The 7,218-nt window shown below is 34.0% G+C and overlaps 1 protein-coding gene across 2 annotated transcripts; it reads right to left on the bottom strand.

Annotated features, from left to right (window-relative positions):
* Positions 1 to 858: 858 nt before the first annotated feature.
* LOC110103524 (putative WEB family protein At4g17210) lies at positions 859 to 6,267 on the bottom strand. 2 transcript variants are annotated; one of them, XM_020832274.2, is made up of 3 exons: positions 5,952 to 6,267; positions 2,808 to 2,957; positions 859 to 2,726 (listed from the first exon to the last, which is right to left on the bottom strand). In XM_020832274.2, exons 2-3 carry the CDS (start codon positions 2,916 to 2,918, stop codon positions 1,203 to 1,205), a joined length of 1,635 nt encoding a protein of 544 aa, XP_020687933.1. In that variant the 5' UTR covers positions 2,919 to 2,957; positions 5,952 to 6,267; the 3' UTR covers positions 859 to 1,202. The 2 variants fall into 2 exon arrangements, with proteins under 2 accessions (XP_020687933.1, XP_020687934.1); XM_020832275.2 differs by having other exon boundaries at positions 5,960 to 6,267.
* Positions 6,268 to 7,218: the final 951 nt, after the last annotated feature.

The raw sequence follows: 7,218 nt of genomic DNA, 5'->3' as shown, positions 1-7,218 counted from the left end.
CCAATCAGAATATATGAAACAAAGCAATAGGGTCATTTGGGATCTCTTTTATTTTTTAAATTTTAATTTTACCAAATAATACCTAGCAATACCGAGCAAATACCGAGTTTTTTGGCGGGATTTTAGTGCCGACCGGACGTTTCTCTACGTCCGGTCGGAGGACCTAATAATTGTTCGTGTTTAATAGTGGCGATGGCAACGACCAATTATAATAGTTGTTATAATCTTAAGAATACTCAAAATATTTAAAATTATTTTGAGTGTTCATAAAAATAATTTGAATTATTTTATAAATATAAAATAAAAATAGTTAAAATTAAACTCAACAAACATATTTTTCAAAAACAAAAAACAAAAAAATAAACAGGGGATTTACATACATACCACTTTATTCCATGCTATTTACGTATCTAACACCTAAAATTTTAATATTACATGTCTAACATCAATAGAACAAATATGAGTTCATGGAATGAAATATTAAAATTTATATGATGTTATGGTTGGTAAGAATAAAATATAAAAATGATATATTTGATATTAAAATTTAATAGGAGTGATATGAATATAATATTAAAATTTTTGAGTGTTAGATATATAAATATCATGAAATAACACTAAATAAAATTGATAAAAAATAGACTCTAGTAATTTAAATAACTAAAGAAAACCTTGCAGTCAATCAATAGTTTCGTTTGGAATGGTTTTTTATTGCTTTCTAAAGCAGTTTTTTAGTATAAAATTTTTTAGTTTAAGAAATTTTATACAGAAAAACTATTTTAACAAACAGTAAAAAACCGTCCCAAATGAAACGTATATCTAAAATCAAATCATTGAGCATCACCCAAAGGTCCCAAATAAGCTTATCTTATTGAAAGGCAGTACATGCTATGCAAATAAGTTGAAACATGAATATAGAATGTTAGTACATCAGGCAATACAAGAAAAAGGTCCTTTGAACAATAAAAATATGTTATTTGAAATGGATTAAATTTGGCAAAGAGCAAATTCATAACTTCCATTGGAGCCAAACTCTTCCTGATTCAAAGGTCTCATTCACATCAAGATAACTAAGGCTTTGTTTGGGACAGCTTTCATACAACTTTTTAAAACGGCTCTCTCGTACAAAAAATTTAAATTCAAAAAATATTTGTACTAGAAACTGTTTTAGAAAGCAAGAAGAAAGCCGTCTCAAATGAAACCTAAAACTTTATTTTTAGAAGTTTACCGAGCGGAACGTACCTTGATTTTCTTCCATCATGCCTGGAAACGCTCCTTCTTGGATGAGACTCAGGGTTTATGCAAGCCAGTTTAGACAACAAAGGCTTCTCATGCTGTTTGTTAGCTTCGTTTTTGGTAGCACAGTACTCTTTTACTGCATCTGAAGCAGCTCTTCTCAGCTGCCGCTGCTCCCTCCACTTCCTGAGCTGACTCTCCACTGCTACTTTGGCTTTCTCTGCCAACTCAGCTCTTCTCTCGGTCTCTTCTAATTTGCATCTCAGCTCACTTATTTCTCCATTCTTATCTTCCAGTTCTATTTTCAACTTGTTAAGCTCAGAGTCATCAGTAGGTTCACACTTCCTGTTATCTTCCATCTCTGACTTCTGGATTAAAAACTCGTATTCTTCCATTGAGATTGTAATGCCTGTGCAAAACCCATTGGAACCAGCATCTGCATCATTGAATGCAGATTTCTTATTAGATCTATCTTCTTCTTTTTCTGTCTCTACTTTATTATACTCAGCCAGTCTTCGTACTTCGGTTTTCGCTTCCTCGGCTTCTACTGCTAGATTTTGGATTGCCTGGTTCAATCGTGCTTGCGACGACATAGACCTTGCTTCTGAATCCTTGGCAGCAGAAGAATTATGACGCTCAGATGTGAGAATAGCAGCATTTGACTGAAATTCTAAGTCCTTGTTCTTGCTCTTAGAAATTTCTTGTTGCATCCTCTGAATCTCACTCACAAGCATCTCAATCTGGCTATTTATAGCCTTTATCTTCACAGCTGAGATATCAAGCACTTCTTTCATTCTTTCACCTTCCTCTTCAATCTGAAGAATGTAATATTCACTCTCAGAGTTGACTTGCTTCATGCGCTCATTCTCTGATTTAACAAGGTCCAATTCATTCGTGGCGCTTAAAACAGCTTTTGAGAAAATAGTTTGTGCCTCTTTGGACTGCTTTAATTCCATATGTAAGTATTCAGAAATTATAATCTGTTTCAACAGTTCATTCTCCATATCCTCCATTTCATCCAAGTGCCTTCTAAGAACCTCTAGCTGTATATGTGACAGAAAATTTTCTGCATTAGGAGTACAGAATGCAGGGCTATCCTTCTTTGCATCTATATTTGACACTTGAGATAAAAGGAAAACTTTTTTAATCTCTGAATTGTGCATCCAAAGCTTCTGGCTATTTCCTTCCTCCAGATTTAGTTCTGTCTTCATCATTTCAGCTTTCCTCTGAGTAGCAGTCCTTGATTCATCAGCTTCTAAATTGCTGTAAGAATGAAAAAAATGATTTCCTTTCTCATATTCTAAAAAGAGAGCTTGTGATTTTCTGAATTTCTCCTTATAATTGTCCCTTTCAGCTTTATACAGCTTTAACAAGGCCAATAATTCCTCAGGGTTCTTAGAAGATGCATCAAACTCGAAAAAAGCCAGGCTTTTTTCATGTAGCAGCAAATTGTCATCTGTTAAATCCTTAAAAAATTCTCCTCTCTCTTCCTATCAGCAACAGAAAAGCAATCAAATTAACGGTCGAAAAAAATATCAGATATATTATCCATTTATCCTCTTGTATCTTACCTTACTGCTGCTAGTGCTGCATATTTTAGGATCTATCTTTTGCTCGAACAAAGTTATTGCTGCTTGCACAGATTCAAATGTCTTTGTATACATCTCCGCCATTTCCGCCATTTCTTTTCTTAACTCAAGGATTCATATAACAAATAGCATCTGCAAGTATTTTTATGAAGGTGATTTATAACAAGATTAATACAGCTTTCTAAATGTAAGTAATAAATAAAGTCTAGAACAACACCCCAATATCTGCAAACCAAAAACATATCCAATTCGAAATTCTCAATTTGATGATTAATTCGCACACTTCCTGGAGACATTCAATAATTTTGATATAGAAGTACTTCCTTTAAGTACTAATTTATTTTGAGACAAGTGAATACAAGTCATTGAAGTCATAGGTGGAATTTAGTTCAAGTAGTAGTTGGATAGAAAGAGAAAAAAGATGAGCCAATACCATTAAAACCCACATTCATAAAAATAAGTTTAGAATCAACTTCATAAAGATGAGTTTAGCACTTTCACACCTTCCAACTCACCCGTGAAGACAAAGAGATATAAGGGAGGTCCTTCCATAAGATAACGACTTGCTCTAAGACACAATAAGGGGGCTAAGAGTCAAGTATGACTCAAAGCCAAACATTAATTAGCAATCAACCATTAATCACTAAAATGGTAGGCCAGAAGCTAATAAACATCATACAGAGTAAATAGGAAGAATATAAATACTCTCATTAATGGAACTTTGTTTCATCTCTATAACCAATTAATTTTTATGGATACCTATCTTTTAGCTGTCCTGTGTTATAGAATCAAAATACAAAAGAAAAGGAGGTACAAAAGCAATCCCCACTCATCCTCGTTCGAATTCATCAAAAAATGTTGCTGAAGACCACTCAATTCAACATTCTAGGTAGTAAATGACACCCCTCTCAAACTTCCGCTCAAATAATTGTGATTAACCATTAAATTTGATAATCTTAACTTAGCCTAGCAAGGGACCTCAGAGATCTTCACCTTCAACGAGGAGCTTTCATCCAAGGGTTCTTGGGTTTGTCTTAGCCTGTCTCTATCTGCAATTTATCTAAGTGACTTGTTAGCTTCCACTAACTAACTAAAACTTAGCAAGTTGAACTTATATCCTGAGGATTCTTTGAGTTGATGGACCACTTATGTCAAGTATCAAAAGAGAAAAAAATGATGGGCCTTGTCATCCAATTCTACCTTGGCTTTCTTAACCTTAGCAAACTTATTGATTCACTCCAAGTAATGTGGCAGTAGCAAGATGGAGGATGATTTCTCCATAATCTACTCTTTAAATTTATCATCAAGTCGATCACCCTCTCATGCTTATATCAGCCCTCATCAAAGAAGACATCTCCTTCTCAATCTTGGCAAAAAGGAGGGTCCACTTATCATATTCCCATATTGTCATTGACTTCCTTCTCCTCATTAAAGGTGATCAACTTTGGGACATGGCTCTCCCCCTTAATATAGTTGAATTCTCTCATTATATTAAATGAAGAATCCTAATATATTTTTTATTATTGCATCGTGACATCGAATTCATGTCATGTCATGATTATTCGATAAGTTTTATGCTGGTTGTCAACTACCTAACGCAACCCTCCACTTTTCTCATCCATGACTCGGGATCTGACAACGGAAGTGTTCGGAATGTCAAAGGAAAAATCTCCTAATAGTAAAAATAGTTGGTGGTGGAATCAAAATATTCAAGAAAAGATAAAAATTAAGATTTTTTGTTATAAAAATTATTTTTAATGTAAAAATTTTGATAATTGGAAAAAATATAAAGAGGCTTGTAAGGAGTCTAAGAAAGCAATATGTGATGCAAAGATCAAATTAGCAATCATCCCGTGTCGCTTGACGTGCCGCCCGCATCCACATTTTCATTTTCCCATGGCACAAGCCCCGCATTTTTATTTTCCCGCTCACATAAGCCCCGCGGTTTCATTTTCCCGTCGCAGTTACACGAGCTGCTAAACTAGCTAGCGAGTCGAGTGGAGGGTTGTTCGAACTCGATAAGTCGTCGAGCTCAAAATCGTGTTTGAGCTCGACTCGCAAGCCTATAAACGAGTCGACGACTCTCTAATCTTATCTGCCACTTGAGCTACTCCAACCTCTTCATGTATATACTTATTCCGTATTGTCTCTAAGAGTAAAGCTATTCATCCACTTGAGCATCCTCATCTCTACAACACTTAATTTAATTTTACGCTTCTCTTTTAATGACCAACATTCTACGTCATAAAACATTGCAGGTATCAACACCAACATAGAATTTTCCCTAAAGTTTGAGGGGTACTTTTCTATCACACAACAGACCCGAAGCATTCCTCCACTTCAACCATTCAACTTGAATTCTAATAACAATATCTCCATATAGTATAAAACATTTTTTTTGCAATTAGGATATCCAAGCATTGACTACACAGTAGAATAGGTGATTATTTTCTTAATGATTGCCCAACAACTTATACTGATAAATAAGTATTTAACTTGATTTTCAATGAAGTTGCTATGCAGCATTAACAAATAATACAAAATATGTTGAGAAGCTTGTAATAATTATTAAATTCATCAATCATAACGTAATTTGTGAAATACAATATTATATTTTGTATTATATATATTTCCATCAACACAAACCATCCCCAATTGGATGGTCATTGAAACATTGATCAAATACAATCACGTTAAAGTTCCTCTCTCTATTGTAAATCTACACAGTTTATACCAAAATTCACAAAACAAAAACTACAACGAGATTAAACAACGATATTTTACCTAAAATAAATCCATCCTGATAAATCTGCAAGCTAATTCATCATGTCAACCTATGCTAACAGAGATAAAGACATCTTCCCTTACCATCAAAATAAATAAAAGCAGTTCTACCACAAAATAACCGAAATAGGGTAACAATACCATTCACTTGCATGATTCTATTACCATCTTTACTATCATTACATCAATAAACCCTAAATCCATTAGTATTTGTATAAGAAAGAAGTAAAAAATAATGCCCAGGAATCAAAGAATAATCAAACAGTGGCTTCAACAACACCTTTTTGTTCAAAAACCTCAGACAAACCCAATCAATTCAAAGAAGAAACAAACGGTTTTTACCTCCTGACCTTTGCAAACCAAAAAATGTCTCTTTTTTTGCTCTTCTCTACCTCATCGGGCAAACTAAAACAACGCAGATGAATCGGGAGGAAAGGTAACAGCGGAGTGAAGCGACCAGAAAGCCAATCAGCGGAGGAAACTAGAAATGTAGTAGAGGATTTGGTCATCACGGAGAACAAGAGACAGGAATGCGAGGTTTTGATCGCCATCAAAGACAAAATTAAACTTCGATCGATGCCCCCAATGAAGTCTATGACAGTGAGCACTGAAGAACTCAACACCGAGCCCAGTCCGCGTGCTTTACATTTGGTGGAGAGAGAATCTAATTCAACTTGTAAAATAAGCATCAAATTTAAGAAAGGGGCTTTAAGGTATTATAAAAAAGTTTAAAATTAAAAAAAAAAAGTCTTTCATTGATTGATTAATTAAATTGAATGAGCTGAGTGATTGATGGGCTTATTTTTATATCATTAAATAAAATGTATATTTACTAACAACTAAAAAAGAACACAACTCTCCTTGGCCTATTGGTTGAGAGCTTAGGCTTCCAACTAAGAGGTTCAGGATTCAAGTCTATGTGTGTGTGAGTTTGCCTTAAATGACCTAAATGTCCAAAAAAAAAACAACTAAAAAAGAGCTCGCAAGTTCAACTCATTGGTAGACGAGAAGAAATTCCTTCTGGTGGCTCAGGTTCGAAGCCCCTAACATTTTACACAAAAAAAAAAACAGCTAAAAAAATTAATAAAATTATATGCATATATAGATGAGTAAATATTGTTAATCAAAATTGAATTAGTTACTAACTCTTTCTTTAGACGGGAATGATGGTTGTGAAGACTGATAGCGAGTCGTTAAATCAAAAATGAAGATGAAACACTTGTATTGAGGGGATGCTAAAATTGAGTTTGAGGAAGGAAGATGATGATGAATGAAGAGAAAATGGAGGCTACAAGTAGAGGTGGCAATAAATGATCTGATCTATCAATTCAACTATAAAAAATTATGGTTCAAGTCAATCCATTTAATAAACGGGTCGGCTCGGGTTGACCCGTGAACTAATTTTTTTATCCGAAAATATACCACGTAATAAATTTTCCTTCTTGTTTTATAATTGGTATAATCATCTTATTTTTATCAAATTCCCAAACATTATAGTTATTTAGCTAACAAAATTTTTAAACAAAATGGGTTAAAGATTGATTCAAGTTATTCGAGTTGCTAGAGTGCCGGGTTTTGGCTGACCTTTTTAAACTTATTATGTGTTAGA

The sequence above is a fragment of the Dendrobium catenatum genome, unplaced genomic scaffold (assembly GCF_001605985.2).
Source record: "Dendrobium catenatum unplaced genomic scaffold, ASM160598v2 original_scaffold_254917, whole genome shotgun sequence".
In the NCBI taxonomy this organism is placed as follows: Eukaryota; Viridiplantae; Streptophyta; class Magnoliopsida; order Asparagales; family Orchidaceae; genus Dendrobium; species Dendrobium catenatum.
The sequence above is the reverse complement of the archived record's forward strand: the minus strand, read 5'-3'. Positions and strand labels throughout refer to the sequence as shown.

Excerpts from the sequence above, each read along its gene's own strand:
- LOC110103524 (XM_020832274.2), bottom strand. The coding sequence starts at position 2,918 with ATGGCGGAAATGGCGGAGATGTATACAAAGACATTTGAATCTGTGCAA. Across the intron at positions 2,727-2,807 it reads GCAGCACTAGCAGCAGTAAG|GAAGAGAGAGGAGAATTTTT; the intron begins GTAAGATACAAG and ends TGTTGCTGATAG.